Here is a 20,562-nt window from a genome sequence, read left to right on the forward strand (position 1 = left end):
TACCACCAGCTCCTTGGTTTTACTGGCGTTGATCTGGAGGTAGTTCAGCTGGCACCAGTCCACAAAGTCTTGAGTCAGTCCTCTGTACTCCTTGTCGTCCCCATCAGTGATGAGGCCGACTATTGCAGAGTCATCAGAGAACTTCTGCAGGAAGCACTGGGTGGAATTGTGGGAGAAGTCTGCAGTGTAGATGGTGAAGAGGAACGGAGCCAGAACCGTTCCCTGTGGGGCCCCCGTACTGCAGACGACCCTGTCCGACACACAGCCCTGAGTCCTCACATACTGTGGTCGGTCGGTGAGGTAGTCCAAAATCCAGGTAGTGAGGTGATGGTCCACTCCAGAGTTCTCCAGCTTGTCCTTCAGAACCGAGGGAAGAATAGTGTTGAAGGCACTGGAGAAATCAAAGAACATGATTCTCACAGTGCTTCCAGCGGTCTCCAGGTGAGCGAGGGAACGATGTAGGAGGTGAATGACGGCATCATCCGCTCCAATGCCAGGCTGGTAGGCAAACTGAAGTGGGTCCAGTGATGAGCTTGTTAGGCGCCGAAGCTGAGCCAGGACCAACCGCTCCAGGGTCTTCATCAGGTGGGATGTCAGAGCCACCGGCCTGTAGCTGTTGAGGTCCTTGGGGCGTGAAGTCTTTGGCACTGGTACAACACAGGAGGTTTTCCAGAGCTGTGGGACTCTTCCCAACCTCAGGCTCAGGTTGAAGAGGTGCTCCATCACCCCACACAGTTGGTCCGCGCAGGACCTGACGACCCTCGAGCTGATGCCATCTGGGCCCGCTGCCTTCTTGCCATTAATCCTCCTCAGTTCCCTCCTAACCTGGGTGGTTGAGAGAGACAGGCTGGAGCCTTGTGTTGAGTGTGTATTGGATGCTGTTGTTGGGGGTGGGGAGGAGTGAGCAGGGTGAATAGAGGAGGTGTGAAGTGTCTGAGGTGTCAGAGGTGGAACAGCAGCAGTGGGGGTGGGTGAGTCTGCAGCCGATGTTGTAGACTGTCTCATGGTTGAATCAAATCTGTTGAAGAAATGATTCAGTTCATTTGCCCACCTCACATCCCTCCCAGGCAGAGAGTTCTGCTGTTTGTGGCCTGAGATGGTTCTGAGGCCTCTCCAGACTTCACCAACGTTGTTTTGCTGAAGCTGGTTCTCCATCTTCTGCCTGTAGCTGTCCTTCCCATTCCTTATCAGTCCCCTCAACTCTCTCAACGCATCTTATGATGCGTGAGATAATTGTCCGGTGAACAGGAGACAAAGGCTTGTGAGAAGACATGTTAAAAAGAATACAGCGATGATCAGAGATAAAAATGTCCTCAGAACAAATAGAATCAATATTCAAACCCAAACAAGGTCCAAACAAGGTCCAGTGTGTGTCCTTTGTTATGTGTGGGGCCTGACACATGCTGGGTAAAATGAAAAAAAAATCATAATGTTGATAAAACCTCTGGCAAAGAGGTCGGAGTCATCATCAACATGTAGGTTAAAATCCCCAACTAAAAGCAGTCTGGACAATCTCATAGTAGAGGACAGGAAGTCGCTAAACTCCGATAAAAACAAGCTATTTGGGCCAGGTGGACGATACACCACAGCACAATAAAAAGGATCCTTACGTCCGATTTTAATCAGCTGTAGTTCAAACGAAAGAAAGTGTCCAACTTTCACTGAGTGGCAGGAGAAACGGCCCTGAAATGCCACATCGAGACCTCCTCCACAACCAGATCCCCGAGGCTGGCTGATGACGGAATAGCCGTTCGGGCACAGTTCAATGAGGGGCGAATAGTCCAAGTCCTGCTGCCAGGTCTCAGTTAGAAATAACAAGTCCAGTTTTTTAGAAGATATAAAAATAAAAATTTAAAGTGGTCTTAGGAGGCTCATCACTCTAGTGTGCACCGCCACTGGATCCCCCTGGTTATACACATACATACACGCACAGTATTGTTGATGCTTGAAGCAGGTGTTCAGTGCGGTTCTAATAACTCCCTTTACTACACTCCAACTCCTTTATACACAGCATGTTATAACAACTAGCTATTGCGTAAGCTAGCTATTGTGACAAATACAAGCATATGGTCACAATTAACCCAACAAATTTTCATGATTTCTTAACCCTCTGGGTCCAAAATATAATTGGCCATTTTTGAAGACTTTTGATATTACCTTTGTAGTTCACCTTTATTTTCATTATTTACATCACATTATTTACTCACATGTCTGAAGCTACAGTTATTTTTTTCATCTGTATTAACACAATTCATCTGAAATCACATAAAAACAAAACATATAGTTATAGTAGGTATATTTGTTTTTACTGTAAAAAGCACAGGTATGTTTAGTTAATTATCTTCATAACCATGAAATGCATATAGAAATTGTAAATGTAAGAAAACCTATGCACAAATTTGTAAACAAATATATACAATTATTTATCTAAAAATGCAGACAATGCATCCGGTGTTTTTTTTAGTACAACCATTTAAACCTAATACTAAAAGAAAAATTAGAGAACAATCAGGTTTCACAGTAAGGTGCCCAACAAATTATTTGTGCCAGTGAAAAAAAAATGTTTATCTGCCACAAGACAGGAGAACAGCACAGGTATAAAACCTGCAGACCTGATAGCAGGAGTTGTATCACTCGTCCTGTTTTCCACCTGCGATCTGCCTTTGTGACATTCACTAGTGCCCGCACTGACAGACAAAACAAAACAACAACTACACAACACACTAACTATACACTCCACACTAAACGTCACAAATCTCTCACAACTCAAAAATCAATCTCTCTCTCTCTCTCGATCAAAAACAATGAAATCACATGTCAAATCAATAATGTTTCTCTGCTTCACCATCCTCAATTTGGATAAGAAATTTCATAGAACAAATTTGGACAAATGTAATGATAACTGTGAAATTTGAGTTCCATTTATCAAATGGTTTGTTTGTTTGTTTTGGAAAAACAGTCCATCCACCCACTTTTGACAAGTTAAAATATTTAAGAAAATTCAAACAATCCAACAAAGTCACATACTTGAGTACATGCTAATATAAATTGCACAGAACACATTTATTTTTATAATTTATTATAATAATTATAATTTTTTGATTATATAACTATAATTTTTTGCAAATTGCAGATGATTTAAAATAAAATTTGATGATTTGAGAAGGACTGACTCAGGTCTTAAAACAAAAGGACATAGTTAACAAAATTATTTTCTGACTTATAGTTAGAGTACCATCTAGAAAGCAATAACATACCATAACATTTTGTGCAAATTTGAGCAAAAAGTGCACTAATAACTTCATTATTTGACATGGAATAAAACTGTTATTTTTTCTATGATAGCTGCTGTTTTTTAGTTAAAACAAGGGGCACTGCAATCATGTATGAGGTGAGTATAAAGTGCATGAATACTGGAATCATAAATGCATTCATACAGGACCTTTCAAATGTTACAAAAGAAAAAATGAAACTATTTAATTTTACAGTTTAATAAAGTTCAGAAGCTAAAGGTGCAGAAATGTAAAGTACAGTAAAGTAGTATATCAATCGAATGAACACATAAAAAATTGAGGTATATGAAACAGCATTTTTACATTTTTCGGAAACACAGGAAGCCCATACACATGCACACCTACACACATATAAGTGTAAAGCACTACACTTAAGTCAGTGCTGACAATACTTACTGCCACAAATGCAACACGTCTTTTTTTTGAAAATGTAATGCATGAGATATGGGACTGTTCAAAACTGTTTTGAAGTCTAGGACAACTAAATATATTTTTATAAGGATGTTGTGTGCAATCTTTGGTGCTTAAAATAATTTTTCTTTCCTTTCATCCAAGTTGTCTAATTACTTTATTTTACAGAGGGAAACTGATCCATTAAAATAAACAGCAAAACCAGGGTGGAGTGGTTCAGTAAATGTTGTGTGCACGGTGTACAAGTGGGTAACTGTATCAGGAGAGATTTCAAAAAAGGACAAAATGCCTGCTGGCCAGTCCAGATATACTCCCATGACACCAGCGGAGTTTCTACTTCTAATAAAGTTTACAAATGATTTGTTATGAGCAAAATTGTCCGGATTTTTAAAGCACCAAGACTTTTCATTGTCACCAAAACCATAGTCAGAAGAAGAATAAGAGGAAAACTCAGGCATCCTGTTGATACTTTTATATGCCACTGCAATATCTGCAGAAAAATACTCAACCTCCCAATAATGGCGACCTGTCAGACCTTCTTCACACAGAACCTGATCTTCATGAAATCTTTCCGGATGATCAGGATATGGTTGGTTCTCTGGAACAGCCTCTGCCTTTCTGTTCTCCTCGGTTAAACGAATGCTCACAGATGCTGTGTTTGGGTCAAGTGTCAGGTCACAGGCATCTGTAATCAGTGCAGGAAAAACAGTGAATCATTTGTAACAGCATTATCATGTCAGTGTGGTTTCTGTCTGAGTTTATATTAGCTAAGTTCTGCTCTGTTCTGTTTCATCATAATTACTGAGTTATTATGAGGCTTATCTCTAAATATTCAGGATGTGAAATAAGCAGCGAGCTACAAAATAAAGTCAAAATTATGGTATTGGGGCCACAACTTTAAGAATTACTACCAATTACACACTTGTTCAGATCAGAACAAAACTAGAAGCAACTATTAAACTTAATCAGGTAGATAATTCAAAAAGGTTTTGGTAAACATTTGCATTTACTGTTTAGAAATTACAGCCATTTTTATACAGTCTTCCAGTTTCAGAAGCTCAAAATGAATTAGACAGCCTGACATAATCGGAGAAATAAGAGGGCGGAACCGGCTGTTCAAACCCCCCCAAGGCTGCCCGCTGGAATCGAAGCGATGGGACGAGGCGCGACCTCTCACAACGAACGTAATATGGTCAACACCTTGGAGACGCTTGCATCGGCTGTGAAGGCTCTCAGCAACAACATTGAGCGTATGGGGGGATACATCAGAGAGAGGCCTGCTCAAAATGGGACCCATGAGCGACAGTTGGAAGACATCGCGGAACGGATCACTGCAGCTGTGAGGTCTCAGAATCAAAAGAATGACAACACCATGGAACAGAAGTTTGATACCATCATGGGGAGGCTCGCGGCTCTCCAACGGGAGATCGAGAGGCCAGTGTCGGAGTGTTAGGGCAGCCTGAAAATTCTCCTGGCTGCTCGCATGGAAATTTACAAAATCAATATCGAGATTGCGGACCCCCATAAAGGCGCCAGCTGCAGGCCCAAGGCTGGAGCCGAACAATCACTCCCTGATAACGACTGTGTTACGGCTATTCTTCCCGCCCCATGCAAGGACACCTGGATTGGCTGGAGGACTGTTTACTTAGCCTGATAGGCCGAAGGACACTGTCTCAGCTGAACTATGGACACGCACACACATACACTTACACTGATAAGCACTCACTCATCCCCCCTCCCTTTCCATGCTTGTGCCCTACCGGGGAAGATGGCAGTCAACTGGACCAGCGCAGATATGCTGCAGGACCGGATGCGCTGTCTACACCGGCTCTCTCTTACCCTTTACCCGCCCCTGTTGCTTGTCTTGTGTTTCTATGGTGTATTGATAGTCATGTGCTTTTGTGCTGAGGTGTTTTTTCTGTTATCAAACTGTTCTCCCACTAGGAGCTCAGTCTGAGTGGAGTTTTTTTTCTCCTCCTCTTACCTCATGTAGTGTATTTTCGTTGTTTTCTCCTATCAGCCTACCTTTCTGACATGTCTGCCCAATGTGATGTTTGTGTAAAGTTGGTCAGAAGGTTCCTTTGTAAGTGCGCATGCGCCATTAGCGTGCTGCCTGCTGTAACCCTAATTTCCCTCAGGATTAATAAAGTATTCTGATTCTGATTCTGATGATTCTGATAATTTTAAATGGAAGAATTTTTTTTAATCATTTTAGGATGAAAATTCTCTGCAGTCAGTTGAAACCTAAAGTCTACAAGCCACAGACATCACCAAATGCTGTGCTTACACTTTTGAGATGCCCTGCCAGGCTTTTACTGTAGCCACCTTAAGTTGCTGCTCATTTGCTCAGTTTTGCATCTATAATCTGAAAAGCATAGTGCATTGTTTTCTGGCAATGTCTAATTTGACTTTCCTGTTATTGAGTGTAACCATTGGTTGCACTTTGTTGTAAACCCTGTATTTCCATTTATGAAGGCATCTCTTGATTGTAGAATTACATTACGACTCTCTGCCACTGGTACCTAGTTGGCTTGGCCCATGACGACTTGACTCTGCTTTTAGAGTTTGCAATTTGGCGGTAATACCTGGTACTAGGCCCTTCTATATATAATTTTTAGAAGCCTGACAAAAAGAGAAATGGCTACACGGAAAAAAACACTGTGGTGTCTGACAAAGAGCTGTAGGCCAAGCAGCTTCCCCTCAATGCCCTTCATTATAGTGTTGTGTTTTTGTCACACTCAAATGATGTCTAAAGACTTTCAGCCAATTCAAGTCAACTCAGCCAAGTCAAGTGAAGTTGGTTTTCTTAACTAAGGAAATAATTCTGTCATCATCCACTGTCAGGTGCTGGGTCTGTGACTGAGCATTGTGAGTTATTGTTATATTTTTGTGATTTCTTAGGTATATTGAAGGTATGTTAAGTTCTTGTTGTGGCTGTTGGATTTGAGTTACCTTGTATTTTGTTATTCATTGTTTTTGGTTAAGTCCATCCAGTCAGAAGGTCCTAGGTTGCCTAGTTATAGCTCCTTGTTTATTTAAAATTTGTTGTGTCATCACCTCCTGTGTTAAGTCTCCCTTTTTGGTTAGTGTGTCTTACTTGTCATGTTTCATGTCAGTGTGGTTCATGCTGTCAACATTGTGTCATGTCTGCGTACCGTCATGTTTCCTGGTTATTATGAAGGTCTTGTTTCTATGTTCTATGTGCTTAGTTTCACATCCCCTGTGGTGTCATTATGATTTATTGGGTCAGCTATCTCCTCATGTGTTTCCACTTCCCCTGATCGCCCCTTGTGTGCATTTAGCCTGTGTGTTTCCGTTCAGTCATCCTCAGGTCGTCTGTGTATTTACCCTCCACATCACGTCAGAATTAAACCGTTCACGGTTCTGCTCAGATTATGTTCATGTTTCTGTTCCGTTATTCACAGTTTCTCACATACACCAGTGCAGAATCGTGTTCATTTCACAGTTTCATAGTCAGTCATAGTTTCTTCCAGTTTAGGCTTTAGTTTAGTTTTTTCCCCATTCACTTTTCCTTGCTTTGTGTATCCCTGTAATCAGCCACAAATATAGGCTCGCTTTCTGTTAATCCAAGTTGATTTCCACATCCATTGTTGTCTGGTTTTGGGTTCATCATTCACGCAACACACAGTCAGCTCCCGCTGGCCATGACATCCACTTTAATTGTCTTCTGTGGTCTTTCAAGCATTTTGGTGTTGCTTAGCTGGCTAGTTCATTTATTTCTTTTAAAGTATGAATCAATTTGTCTAATTTGGATACTCCTAAAGTTTTAATATGTTTATTTTATTTTATTTTTTATGGTGGCCTCTTTCACTTGCACTGAAATCTTTTTGGGCCTCATAACTTTCGTTATGGTGAAAAACCATGGCTTTTCTGGTAATTGTCCAATGAGACTCTTAAAACTGGGGGACTAGAAAACTGTCTACTTCATTGTTCATTAAAAATATTTTTTTCTAAAAATTCTTTAACTAAAGTCTGAACTTCAGACATGTGGCAATTGTTCAAAAACTATAAAGAAAAGGAAAATATTTAAATTAAGTGAATGTCTCTATTTAAAAACAAACAAACAAACAAAAAACTCATGATGTGATATTCTAGTATATAGTATATCAGAAATCTGTTCACTATTTTTATTACAAATTATATCAGTAAGGAAGCTGACTAAATATTAACTGATAATTTATGGCAAAGGGGTGGGATTAAATAAGTGTATACTTCTTCCCACTCCCTTTCAACATGTAAATTAATCAGAATGTTTTTTTGTATGTAATTTGTGTAGTATTTTTTGTCTCTCTTATTTTCTTTTCTAAATGTACTTGTATATTGTTCACATGTTGAAATAAATTACCAATCAATCAATCAATCAAAAATACACCGTGATGGTGTACAAAGGCAAATCTGCAAAAACTTTGTCTTTTTCAGACAAATTATAGACTCAACTGTATGCACTGAGGCCCACAACAGGATGCTTTTTCAAGATGCGTATATACTGAAATCCTGATTTGAAAGATATCTCAGGACATCCAAAAATATGCATTTACACTAAAACACATGCAAATCAGAAGAATATAAATGATAGCTGTAAAAAAGCAAAACCACCTGTTTAGCTTTTGCGAGGATTTTTTTATCTGTAAAACATCTGTAAAACTTATCATGAAAACAAAGGTGTCATTGACAACAAATTAGTAGATCCACAAATTATGGATACAGACTCTTTTCAGAGTTAGAGGTACACTTAATGTACTTATTAACATACAGTTCAATGGACTACATTAGGGTGCACTGGTGCACGCTTTGCTTGAGATTCTTTCATATGTTTGACATCCAGCTAAAACCTTGAAAATATGTATACATTTTTAAATCAGCGACATTGCATTGGACAACAAGTAACTCACATTTTAAACAAGGTTTGAAAAATCAGATCTAACAGGCAGATATTTATGAAGGGCAGGCTATAACAGACATGCTCATCAAGGACCGCAGGTGTCTTGGAGCAGAGGAACACATTGGATTGTTGTAATTCTCTTTTGCATATGCAATGCCCATTCACTTCATTAGTTTGATTTGCAGTTGCTTCACTAATATAATTCATTAATGTTTTTGCTTAAACCTAATACTGATATTATGAGGCGCGCACATAATAGCATTGTGTGGTTTTTCTAAAAATGTTTTCTGTTATATTAATTAGGTTTCTTTCTTTGCTTTACCTGGTTTGCAGAGGTGGCTGTTTCCTGTCTGGGCAAAAGGTGTGGCTAAGGCCTTTGAAAACAAAATGCCTACTCAACAGGAACAACCAAGTGCTTATCAGAAACAGGGATGTTTTAGGTTTACTTATGTTATTCTGTGCTTAGTTAGTATGGTTAGGTGTTTGTTTTTGTTTTCACCTGTTGTGTGTAAATGGTTTGGCCAAACCACTATAAAAACTACCCTCCTGTGTTTGTGATTAGGTCAGTTTGTGAGTTAAGTTGGGTTCACTTTGTTTGGTTAAGTTTCTGGAAATTACTTTTTGTAGAGTTATATTTAGTTGACCTCTTTTGTGGGCCTGCTAATTATATTTTTGAACTGTCTTTCTGAACTTTTTTTTGAGGGTTAAAATAAAGAAAACTCATTTTGAAGACATTTTTACCTGTCCTGCCTTGGCTGCTTGGTCCCTCACTCTGGACCATCAGCTTCCACGCTGGGATCTGCTGCACAAATTCTCACTCACCCCAGGGGCAGAACAAAACTTGTAAGCCCTAATCTGTGTCTTCATTTCTCCAAGAGAATTGCCAATCGAAGAAAGGGATCCAACACGAAACTCAAATCAAGGGGTACACTAATTTTCCACAATCACGTTCAGTTGCACAAATAAACTAAAAACTTCCACCAGCCACACTGCTCATAGCCACAGGAGGGAAAATTGATTGCTCTACGCCATTTTGGAAAAGTTCAGAACCTTTATACATAGCATATCACAAGCAGATTCAGTGGGAGATAAATAAAGTAGCCTAGAATAAGCATCTACAATCTAAAGAGACACATAGTTGAGTACATCGCTATTTTCTCTGAACATTTAGATCCATAAAATATTAAGTTTCACTAACAACGGACGGGCAAAACTGAGAGTTCTGGAGGGTAGTGCATGCTCTCATTTCACAAGTTGTCCTGCGTTTTCCCAGAAAGACAGACCACACAGTTTAAACCTGTGAAAAAGCTTTTTTAAGAGAAGAAAGATTCACACTATGTTTCTCTAAGTTAAAAACAAATCAAATTTACCTTTCAGAGCAGAGTCTAAAAAAACAACATTAAATAATTTGATTCTGCGTCTATAAAAGTAATTTCTGTTTGTATTAATTCACACTGAAATCTGAAATACTTGCCACGCTTGATAAAACAAAATTAAATAATATATTGCCTGTTAATTACACATCTACGTTTTAAAGATGGCATCAAAGTCAGTATACTGTATTTGTCTTACATTTTGAAATTTAGATCCCAAAAACACTTGGTTTTACACGGACAAGTAAACGTGACAGCTGGGTGGGGGCAGTTGAGGGCACACACGAACACGTGCATAGGTGTCCGGCTTCTCAGGAAACAAATGCTTTTGATGAAAGGACATACTGAAGGTTTAGACTGCGTTTTCTCAGACATAAAGACTACACATGACAGGCAAAGGGCAATAAAAGCTCTCAAAGCAAAACAGGTGAAATAAACAACCACAGAGGACACTTGAGGAAAACACCCTGCTGTTAAAACAAGTAAAAAGAGTCGCACAAACAAACCCCAAATACAGTAAGATTGCTTCTAACAAAACCAAATAGGTCTTCCACTCCACATAAGGCTTTATTCTCCATTCAGATCGCTGACTAAAAAGCAAATAGGTCTTCCTATAAGGCTCCTCCATAGTGTTAGAATAAAGCGACATTAAATAATTGGTTCCTCCATAGGGATGGGTATCACCAAACCGGTACTTTTGAAATGGTGCCAGTGCTTAAACGGTGCTCAAACCGGTGCTTAAAGAATGGAGAACAAAAAATTGGTCCAAAAACCTCTCATGTTCAGCTGTTTTTTTGTAAAAAGATAACAATGTTAGCCTTTTCTGCAGCTATAGGGCATATATGGTATCACTCTTGGCTGGAAGCAGTGCTTAAACAATGGAAAAAACAAACTTTGTCCAAAAACCTCTCATGTTTAACTGTTTTCCACTTTTTCTTTGGTCATTTTAGCCTTTTTGGCCAGGGTGAAGGGAGTATCTGCCATCAAACAAGAAGACAGCCGCATGTAACTATGACGGTGTTTGCTAGTTCACCTTACATGCATTAATGTAATAACGTGGTTAGCCTACTCAACGTAAATTACACACGAACAACATTAAGCGACTCACGCAGAGAAGAACGGCTGCTGCTGCCATCATCATCCGTCATCATTTCTGCTACACTGGCAGGGCTAGGGGCCAGGACTCTCCTCTTCGTGTTTTTGGGTGATGTTGCTAACTCCGGGTCCGATAACAGGCACCACACCCGCAGTAGATGTGCACGGTGTGAGGTCTCGCAGCAAGCTATCAAATACGGCGCATTTCTCGGCTTTTAAAAAAAAACGCTATGCGTCGCCAGGTGTTTCATCGGATTTGAGGTGTTACCTCCTTTGACAGTATCACCTTAAAGCACTTGTTGCAGGCTGCTGAGTTTGCATCTTTTGCTGTGAAGTACAGCCAGACTTTTGACCGCTTCGCCTTGGGAATTTTTAATCTGTAGCTCTGCTCTAAAAGAACGTACTTTTAGAGCAGGTGGCTCTAAAAGTACTAACGTAGGATAGTAGGCGGGTCCAGGTACTGGACCCGCCTACTATCCTCGGAAACGTAAAATGATTGGCTAGAATCTAAAGTGTATCACAGCTCAGGAAAAAAAAGCACCGAAATAAAGCACCGAAATGTGCGCTGCTTTTCGGTCTGGTTACTACCGTTTATGTCAGAACCGGTGCCATGATACCGGTACCCATCCCTATTCCTCCATCTATAAAAAGTCATTCCTGCTTGTAAAAATTTACACTGAAAATTAAATTAAATTAATTAAAACACACGCCAGGAGGAGACGGTTCTGGACGGTGCGTGTGCATGCGCATTTACGTGTGCATGAACGTGCATGCATGCATGGGCGCATTCTTCTCCAATCACATCACAGATGTAGAATATCATGAAGAAAAAATATTTTCTTACACTGTCTCAGTAGCTTCAGATCAACCCAACATTCTTCATTGTGGTCCACACTGATGGACAAACAAACATTGTTGATTATGAAAAACAATAAAAGTGAATCAGAAATCAGTATAAAGTGTTATAAAAATATAAAACTGTTCTAAACAGAACAGTTTTTTTTCATACTTGAGATTTTCCAGACTGCAGCACAAATCCTTCTGTTTTTCAGTCAGCAGTTTCACAACTTCTTTGGTGAGGTTATTGAAGCTGAGGTCCAGATCTTTGAGGCTGCAGTGGTCTGAGTTTAGAGCCAAGACCAAAGAATAGCCTCCATCTCCCGTCATTTTACAAAATGACAGCCTACAAAAATCGAACAGCAGATGTGTGTTAAATGATCAGGGCACATTTTCACTTCCTGTCATGGCCTGAGCATAGAGCTGGGCGATATAAGATTTTTTCATATCACGATATGCTTTTTTCATTTCAGGCGATAATGATATATATCACGATATAAGCCAAATAACTATATATGTAAGATTTAAATGTGCTGTTGCTCACAAGTAAAATGTGAAATAATCAGCAGCTTGTTTTGATTTAAATATTTATTTCCCATAATAAGTTCAACAGGGCAGATGTACTTAAAATGAGGCTTCAGTTTAGGCAAAATAAAGGCAAATATTACAAACTACACAAAAGGTAGCCGCTAAAGCATTTCAGTTTCAAAATAGAATAAACAAAACAGACTACTAAATTGTCAGTTCCACTTAGAAACAAAATATTAATTCTAAAAATAAATCTTAGTTTATTTTACAGAAGAAGAGACAAAATTGACTAACTTATATAATATTGCTTTGGAAGCGCTGTCTGAGAGAAATGTTTATGTCCAGGGAGTTGGTAACGAGGATCCATTACCTTAATTAGCTGCTTGAATCCTTCATTTTTGTGTTTTGTTTATTGGTAGCATGTCTTTAGCAAGACAGTAAGCTATGGCACTCGTTATGTTGCTATGTCTCTTAGCTTTTTTCTCATATGGTAAGACACCCCTTTGCCATATGCTTCACAGGGATTCCCCTGGTTGTTTTCGATGACGAATTAGCGCTTTCAGTCAGAGATTGAGCGTGCTCTAGTGGGTGGCACTGCTTCAGGTGATAAAAAAGCTTTGTTGTATTTCCAGACTTTGTGGGAACATGCTTTCGGCACAATTTACAGTGCACATTACTCTGTTTTTTGTCAGATTTCAAATAGCCGAAATACCTCCACACTACGGAACTTCTCTGACCTTTCCTTTCGACAATCTCTCCGGCATTGGAACCGTCATCTGTGTTCTCTTCGGTAACCTGGTCACCTAAGCTCTCGGTTGATTTTTCTCTAGTCGGCACACTCATTTCCTTCATTACCTGGCTGCATGGCGGCTGGCTGCTTCCCAAACAAATACACATGTGCGGCTTGGCACTTGAGCTGTACGTAACAGGTTACATGACGTGACACTGCGGCTGTGATTGGTTCAGCTCTGTGCTACTTAATTTGTATTGGCTATTCATTTTTTATAAGAGAGGAAGAGAGAGAGAGATGAGGTCTATCGCAATAGTTTCATTTTTCTATCGAGAAAGTTATTTCGCAATACATATCGTTATCGTTCTATCGCCCAGCTCTACCTGAGCACCATTTTATTAGTCTTTTTTCAATCTCCCTTTGGACATCTAGCATCATGTGTGTGTCATGGTCCCACGTAGAGTGCCTTTTGCTGTGCTCTAGCTTTAGATAGATAGATAGATAGATAGACCGTTTTACAAATGCAGACTTAATCCTTTTTTTGCAATTGCTAAATCTAGATATACTGTGATAACATGGTTTGAAGTTAAATGAGATTTATTATATTAACCTGAGTGTTTTTAAACCACAGTTTGGGTTCCTCGATGCTTGAGATAGTTCCATCACTCCCTGGTCCAGCAGATCATTGTAACTCAGGTCCAGCTCTTTCAGGTGCGAGGCTGTAAAGCTGATTGCTGAGGCGAGTATCTTACAGCCTTTCTCAGTGAGTCTGTTATGACTGAGGCTGACAGAAAAATATAGGAATATAATCATTAACAAAATTTTTAAAAATATTAGCAATTACATTTTTTTCAGTAATTCTAATCTTATCACTCACATACACACAGATATACATTTATACACACAAACACACATGTATATGTGTGTGTGTGTGTGTGTGTGTGTGTGTGTGTGTGTGTGTGTGTGTGTGTGTGTGTGTGTATGCTCATTCATTCATTCATCCATCTGAGAACTATAAGACAGACTGTTTCTGCTCTCAGAATATTGGGTCACTTAATGTAATTGCTGGTTCTTTGATAACAGAGTGAAGTGTTTCACTATGGGAATCACCCTGACCTAACCAACTACGGAAGCTTTAATGACACCACGTCTGTCTATGAAAGACTTGTTGAGCCGTGCTCAGGGCTCCACCCCCTCCTTCTAACACGACCGACCAGTCCCATTCCAAGCAGATTTCTGTGCCCAAGCAAGGGGGAAGTGTTGGCGAAATACCCCTCTCTGTTATCAAAGAACCAGGGATTACATTAAATAACCTAACATTCTTTTTTTAACTTAGCTCAGTGTTTCACTATGGGAGATATGGCACCCTCCCAGATTGCGCCAGCTTCCAAAGCTACGCTCCAGTACAACTCCAGGATCTCAGGTCAAACCTGGGGCACTACATCCAGCCTATAAAACCGGACAAACGTGTGTGGTGTAGCCCAGCTTGCTGCAGCGCAAATATCCTGGACTAACACCTCTGAACAAAGCCCAGTATGTGGCCACACACCTAGTAGACTGAGCTCAGTGTCCCGGGGGGGGGGGCCTGCGAGCCCTTACAGCTATAAGCCAGAGGTATGGCTTCTACAATGAACTAGCCTCTGGCGTGGTAAGGGCCTGCCCTTGTGAGGGGAGGCCCAGGAAACAAACAGCTGATCTGCCTTCCTGAATCCAGCTTTCCTGTCAACATAAGTACAGGTGCTCTACTGTAGAGCACCTGTATGATCTTTCCATCACCTTAGGGACAAAGGCTGGGTTAGGCATGCTTTAGTGAGTACAGGAGCCAGCTGTAAACAAGAGGGGTGGATAGACAGAGCCTGCAATTCACTTACTTGCGTAGCTGTGGTTAGAGCTAACAGCAGAGCGGTCTTACGAGATAAACTACAACTCCCCTGCCCCAAAAGGCTCAAAGGGGTGGTGGGAGAGGGTGTCTAAACCAACTGACAGATCCCATAAAGGGACCAGTGGTCTAGAGACTGGGAGCGTTTGACACAGACCCCTCATGAAGCGTCATACAAGTAGGTGGTGACAGGAAGGTTTATCACCAAACCCCACATTGCAGGCTGAGATAGCTGCCAAACAGACCTTTATAGTGGAAAAAGCTCTCCTTTTGTCCAGCATGTTCTGAAGAAAACACAACAGCTCCACCACTGAACACTGAAAAGGGATTGCCTGCTTTTCATGGCTATTAAAATCAGCGACAGCCCCTGATCCCTCACTCTGATCAGTGTTGGGGAGATGAAGCTGAGGGGAAGGAAAGCATACAGTAGTGTGTTTGGCCAAGGATCAGCCAGCTCATCCACGCCCAGTGGGGCATCTGCGTCTGACAGGGAGAAAAACAGTGGAGAATGTTTTCTCGCAAGGCAAAGAGATCTATCTATATCTGCTCCACCACCTGTGGGTGAAGTCTCCATTCTCCGAACAGTGGATTCCCTCTGGACAGGAGATCGGCCCCCCTATTTAGAATTCCTGGCACATGAGTTGCTCGAAGGGAGAGAAGCTGTGTGCTGCTCCACACAATTGCTTCCCTGGCTAACCTGTGTAGTTGCCGGTAACGGGTACCGCCCTGGCAGTTCTTAAAAGCAACTACCATGGAGTTGTCTGTTTTCACTAAAACATGTTGCCACCGGAGATATGACAGAAAATGCTGTAAAGCTAAGAGCACTGCGCTGCGCTCCAGCAGATTTATGTGATTCAGAGCCAGTCGCCGCGACCAAACGCCATTCATTGCTCTGCCCATCATAGTTGCACCCCAACCTGACAGGGACAGTCTATGGTCACAGTCCCCCTGGATGATACTGCCCCCAGAGGTACCCCCGCAGCGAAAGCTGTCAGGCTCCTCCATGGCCGAGAGCCGCAATACAGGACTGTGTTATTTTTACACTGTGACCGAGATGTGGGTGAGGGCAGAGCCGCAGAGAGGCAATTCACTGCTGAAAATCCCTCATCATGAGCAGCTCCAAATGTACCACGATATCACCGAGACTATGAGGCCAAGGAGGCGGAGACAGTGTTGAAACTGCACAACTTTCCTCCACTGAAAGACGACGTCACCTTTGTCTCCTGGAAGGAGTTGGGGCTGTCCCCCTCACAAAGAGCGTAAGCTCCCCCAGCTGGGGACAAGGAGAAATGGCAGTGATTTTCTTTTGTTTTTATTTTCTTTCCAGAATGCTTGCCCCAAGGTCTTGGATTCTCAACTTTGACCTGGTGAGCAAGCGGATTGAGGGCCTCCCTTCTCCTCTCTCTATTCTGGCCCCACTCTGTCTCCCTCTCACAGCTACTGCTGCTGCCGCAAAGCAGCTCTTGGCACCTGCTGAGGTTGTGGGTTAGGGGTTCTGGGCAAGCAGAGATTGAATGCTTTTCCCTCCTGCTTTCTGTGGGTGCTTGTCTCTCTTATTTTCTCCAGGGTAGGGCCAAAGAGACCCTTGGTCGGGTCATAGGCTGCATCCATGACCTCAGCCTTCTGAGCATCATCTAAGCCTGACAGGTTTAGACACATGTCTCTCTCACCCGAGACTGCAAGGCCCATTACACGCCCACAACCTTGGACTGCTCTCCTGGAGGAGCGAAGGATGAGATCATTAACCATGCAGATTTCATCCCAGAGGGCTGGATTTAGGGAACCCGAATCCAGCTGACAGCCCATGTCTTCTAGAATTTCTGACTGAGGCTGGTGGGAGCCTCTTGCCATCATGCAGGTTGTGTCCTGCCCCTTCGATATCCTGGGCGGCTGGCCATGGGATACCTAGCAGCCCATTTGCAGACCTTGTATAAATTGCTGTACGCCGGGGGTGCAAATTCTGCCCCATTCAGTGACCTGGACTGCTGGGGAGGGTAGGTGGAGTCATGCTCCTCTTTATCATACATGTCCTCTAGGTTGAGTAGGTCGAAGTTGGCATCACCCTCTCCGTCCTCGCCACCCGACTCGCCCACGTTTTGATCAAGGAAGTCCTCGAACAATGGGGGCATGAGCAGGGACTATTCTTTCATCATGTCCGCCCAGCTCATGGAGGCTCGCCGATGACGGATGTCACTCGTAGCAATAGCAGCCGACAGGTGGGGGTCCAAAATGTTCATTGCTGCTACTCTCAGCCTCCTTTCCAGGACTTTCTCTGGCATAAACGCACAATGGGGGCATCCCTGAGGGTCCACCAGTGAAGCCTGAGCATGCTTGGCACCCATACAGATAATACACATTGTATGAGGGATGCAGCCTCTTTGGCCTTTGGTTCTGACCCCTTGGCGGGGGTAGGAGCCGTAGACATAGTTAGCGGAAAGGGGGTGAGACCAGGCTACACCAGGCTCATCGCAACACATTAGCCTGTTCGTAGTCAGAGCTAGCAGTGGGGATTAAATCCAAGCTAGTCGTAGCGGGAGTCAGGTCATTGTGATATGTTAGCTGCATTCTGCTAGCCAATATCGTTAGCAACTTAATGCTAACCGAACCCTGAGGTTGACTAACAAGCTAATGCTAGTGAGACACTAATACGGTTTGTGGCCTGCTAACAAGTTAAAGCTAGACGGACACTGAAAAGGCTCGCCGTAACGCGTTAGCCTAAGTTACACAAAGTCGGCTACCTTGCTAACTAAAACCAGGAACTGCCTGAACAGATCACCTAACACGATTACAGTTCACCAGAGTGTAACTATAAGTACGCTTCTTTCGAAGGACAACTTAAATTTCACCATAACCCTTACTGGGGAAAAGGTAGTTTAAGATTTAAAAGACATTACAATTGTTGTAATTACGTTAAAATCAGTGTTATTGACTTTAAGATCACAACCTGATTTAAAACAGAATCTAGTATAAAAATTCTTGCCTCTAGAAATAGCTATATGATATTAAGAGAATATGGCCGTGCAGTCTTTCAGTACAACTTTGTCCAGCCACTGGTAGGATTTCTGGATATCAGCCATCTCCTCTATCTGCCGGTGGTACATATTGTGCATGGGCCTGTCCTTCCATGATAGTTCCTCTTTTTCCTCCTCTTTCTTGGGTTTCTGCTGCCTGAGGTATTCACTGAGCATGCGTGACTGGTCAGGGCCATCTTCCTGATGTAGTGATGGATGTTCGTTGTCTCATCCTGGACTGTGGTGCTGACACTCACCAGTCCCCGGCCTCCTTCCTTCCGTGTAGCATACAGCCTCCAGGTGCTAGACTTGAGGTGAAACCGTCCATGGGGAAGAGCTTCCTTGTCTTGATGTCGATGGCTTCTATCTCCTCCATTGGCTAGCTTATTATCCCAGCAGGGTACCTGATCATGGGCAGGTTGTAGGTCTGGATAGCCCGGATCTTGTTCTTACCATCCAGCTGACTCCTCAGGAGTCGGCTACCTTGCTAACTAAAACCAGGAACTGCCTGAATAGATCACCTAAAATGCTATATATATATATATATATATATATATATATATATATATATATATATATACACACACACATACATACACAGATAGATAGATAGATAGATAGATAGATAGATAGATAGATAGATAGATAGATAGATAGATAGATAGATAGATAGATAGATATGTACATATACACACACACACACACACACACACTATATATATACATACAATTTTTTGCTATTTTAAACTCAAAAGTAAAAATTCTCAAGTATCTAAATCCTGCTTCAAATGTTTTTTTGATGCAGTGCTTTACCTCAGTACCTCCAGTCTACAGTTTTTGTTCTTCAGTCCATCTGAGAGGATCTTCATTTCCGAGTCTTTAAACTGGGTGTAGTTTAGTTCCAGTTCTCTCAGGTAAAAAGGTTTGGATGTGAATGCTGTCACCAGCATTTTGCAGATTTCCGCAGTCCTATAATGTCGGTTCATTCTTTTGGCACAGAGGATAAAAAACATTAGATTAGATATAAACATAGATTATACTATCCAAGTTTTAGCAAATGTCCTTCTAATCTAAGAAAACAAGACACTAAGTTGTGAATTTTAGTGACTGTGGGGGAGACACTTTTACATAGAAGATTTTGACTAATTGTTAATCTTTTAAACACTGTTTACAATTAGAGTTACTGTATGGTGTCACCTCACATGTATCCACTTAAATCAGCAAAGGCTGTTTCTCCTCTGCCAAACAGGACCCACTACTGCAGATTAGTGCTCCCATTCTGAGCCAAAGCACTTTACATGAACACAAAATTTATTCATCCCCAGAAAACTTGGTGATCCACAATCTTCTCCTTTAGCTACAGGGAAGAAGAAGCTCTAGTTCTGACCACTGGGTATTTTTAGAAGGCTCAATTCAATTTCACTATCTACACCCAGGCCTGGTTACTTCCGGACCTGTTGAATCAAGACTTCCTTTAACTAGAACCTGTCTGACAAAGTAAAGTAGGCTAAAAGATTTCAAAAAGCAACACATCATACCACGATATCTTAAACTGACCTGAGCTTCTCAAGTTTAGGGCAGCCTAGACCAACAGACAGTACAGAGAACAATGAGTCCTCAAGTATGTCACCACTCAACTCTAGTTGTCTTAGATTTGAGATGACTGATTTTATGGCTGATGCAAAATCTTCCATCTCTCTTTCTGCAAGCCCTTTGCCAGAAAGACTGCAAGACCAAAGGACACAAAATCAAAAGAAATCAGTACAAAATGTTACAAAACAATCATATAAATATGATAATTTTACTAACCTTAGAGCTTCTAGTTTACACTGAGAATTTTTCAGTCCATCAGCCAAGGTTTCTGCACATTTATCCGCCCTACTGCCAAAAGTACTATTCACTATGTGCAGTTCAGTTAACACAGAGTGTGGCATGCAAAGAGCTGAAGAGATAGTTTTATATTCCCAAACACCAACATTTACACCTGAGATTCTGTAGAATTAATAAAAGGACAATTGTTTAAATATCAGATACAGTTTTTAAAAGCATACATTATTTCTTAACTTAATAGAAAATTGTGAACTCAATAAACCCCTTTTCCATCTGCACCCTGACACAGTCCAATATTACGGGATTTCCATAGGGGAAAGGATTTAGTTTTCCCTAATTGAACATTTAAAAAAAAAAAGATCAATTAGATCTTACAATTTCATTTTACTTATATAGAACCAGTCCACAACAACATACCAAATCAAAATAAGCATTAGATGTTTCAAATATTTCTTTTGTGGCACACAAAATGGTAAAGGCGCTAATTAGCTAACTGTAACACCTCCTGCAGCATGAAAAGAACAATATTTTAAACAGATGACTGATGTCAAAATGCCAGATAAATCAGTTAACATGAATGTATGGATTAAAAAGTTCGGTCCTAGGTAAAACTGCATAGGACAAGGTATTCAGGAACTGAGCGTAAAAGTCACATAGTTGGTATCTGGTTCT

The 20,562-nt window shown here is 41.4% G+C and overlaps 1 protein-coding gene across 1 annotated transcript; it reads right to left on the reverse strand.

Annotated features, from left to right (window-relative positions):
• Positions 1-3,325: 3,325 nt before the first annotated feature.
• LOC309705707 (uncharacterized protein) lies at positions 3,326-20,233 on the reverse strand. The gene is made up of 7 exons (XM_082531636.1): positions 19,870-20,233; positions 19,618-19,785; positions 18,874-19,047; positions 13,781-13,954; positions 12,085-12,258; positions 11,920-11,969; positions 3,326-4,389 (listed from the first exon to the last, which is right to left on the reverse strand). Exons 1-7 carry the CDS (start codon positions 19,992-19,994, stop codon positions 3,857-3,859), a joined length of 1,398 nt encoding a protein of 465 aa, XP_082387762.1. The 5' UTR covers positions 19,995-20,233; the 3' UTR covers positions 3,326-3,856.
• Between the last annotated feature and the right edge of the window lie 329 nt (positions 20,234-20,562).

Source organism: Aulonocara stuartgranti, assembly GCF_965226115.1.
Source record: "Aulonocara stuartgranti genome assembly, chromosome: 4".
Classification (NCBI taxonomy): Eukaryota; Metazoa; Chordata; class Actinopteri; order Cichliformes; family Cichlidae; genus Aulonocara; species Aulonocara stuartgranti.